The sequence below is a fragment of the Triticum dicoccoides genome, chromosome 2B, assembly GCF_002162155.2.
Source record: "Triticum dicoccoides isolate Atlit2015 ecotype Zavitan chromosome 2B, WEW_v2.0, whole genome shotgun sequence".
Taxonomy (NCBI): domain Eukaryota; kingdom Viridiplantae; phylum Streptophyta; class Magnoliopsida; order Poales; family Poaceae; genus Triticum; species Triticum dicoccoides.
This window is the reverse complement of record NC_041383.1, coordinates 327,067,173-327,068,521: the sequence shown is the minus strand read 5'-3', so window position 1 is coordinate 327,068,521 and position 1,349 is coordinate 327,067,173. Positions and strand designations below refer to the sequence as shown.

The 1,349-nt window shown below is 52.0% G+C and overlaps 1 protein-coding gene across 1 annotated transcript in view; it reads left to right on the top strand.

Moving 5' to 3' along the window:
- The first annotated feature begins 977 nt into the window (after nt 1–977).
- Nucleotides 978–1,349, top strand: part of LOC119363623 (splicing factor 3B subunit 3-like) — a 20,141-nt gene continuing 19,769 nt past the window's right edge. The window contains exon 1 of the mRNA XM_037629001.1: nt 978–1,349. This exon is cut by the window's right edge and continues 3 nt beyond it. Coding sequence (XP_037484898.1) covers nt 1,121–1,349 — 229 coding nt within the window. The 5' untranslated portion in view covers nt 978–1,120.

Genomic DNA, 1,349 nt, shown 5'->3' with positions numbered 1-1,349 from the left:
GGCCAACCCAGCTAATCGCAGGTGAGGCCGAGCCCACAAGTCATTGGCCATCTGAAATTACTACGAGGTTAAAATAAGTCGTGAGGATCCAACGTATCAGATCACACAGAAGACCGTTTTGACCATCATCCGACGGCTGAGAAGACAGAAAATCGAGTAGGGATGGCAATTTTGCCCATGGGTATGGGCACCCGTGGGTATCCTACCCGAAAATAATGGGCATGGGCAAGACTTGGAGAGGTTTTGTACCCACGGGTAATGGGTATCCATATCCGCAAAATATATGGGTAGGGCATAGGTATGAAATTGCGCCCATGGGTCACCCAATGAATACCCACAAACAATGTTAAATGAAACTAACTCCTATGATATGTGGAGTCAACATCCAACTCTCATGGCCCACCCTAAATCTCTTATTCCCTAAACCGGCCATAGCACATAGGGCCACAGGTACTTGCTCGCCACTCATCCTACATCATATGTGTCTCCTCGAAGTGATGAAATCTCAACTTATCGTCATCGAACACATGTCCATCTCTTGATCTAGCGATCCACAATTCCCACTGTCGCCTCTCATAACGTTGGGGTATCACTAACCATTGCTCATACTCACTTGGTTTCTCCAAGATGCCACTCACCGGAGGAGACCACATCAATACTATACCGCTCGTCCATCGTCACTTGAATTTTAGACTCATTTCTCTACTTTTTAAAAAATTAAATGCCTTAGATTGTACCCATTGGATACCCATGGGGTATAGGATACCCGATGGGTATGGGCATGGGTATCAATTTATACCCATAGGTACTGAAATGGATGGGTATAGAAGGTTTCCGTGGATATGGGTTTGGGCAGAAGAAGTTCATACCCACCCATATCCTGAAGGCAAATTGGCTATCAACCTTATATGTTAAAATGCCGGCCACCGGCTACGTAGTGGAAGGCCTTAGGAGTAATTTATTTTGACAGCAAAACCGAAAGGCCCCTGGCCCCTGGGCCGCCTCCTGTCTTCTCCTCAGCCGGTCTGGCACGTGACGTGACCGAGCCAACCGCACCCACCTCTCTCCCAAACCCTAGCAAGCGTTTCTCCTCTCCCCGAAGCTTCCAGAAGCGGCGCGCATGGAGTCCTCCGCCTCCGGTGACGGCGCCTCTGCCATGACGGCTGCTGTTGCTGCGGCAGCAGCGGTGGCGTCGTCCTCATCGGGCCCCTCCACCTCTGCCTCCGCCTTCTCCGCCGGTGTCTCGGGTGGGGCAAGCGCCACCCACTACCTCGCCAAACGCGTGCTCCATGGCAGCGCCGTGCAGCACGTCGCCCGGGGCCACTTCCGCTCGGAGCACCTTTGGGAGA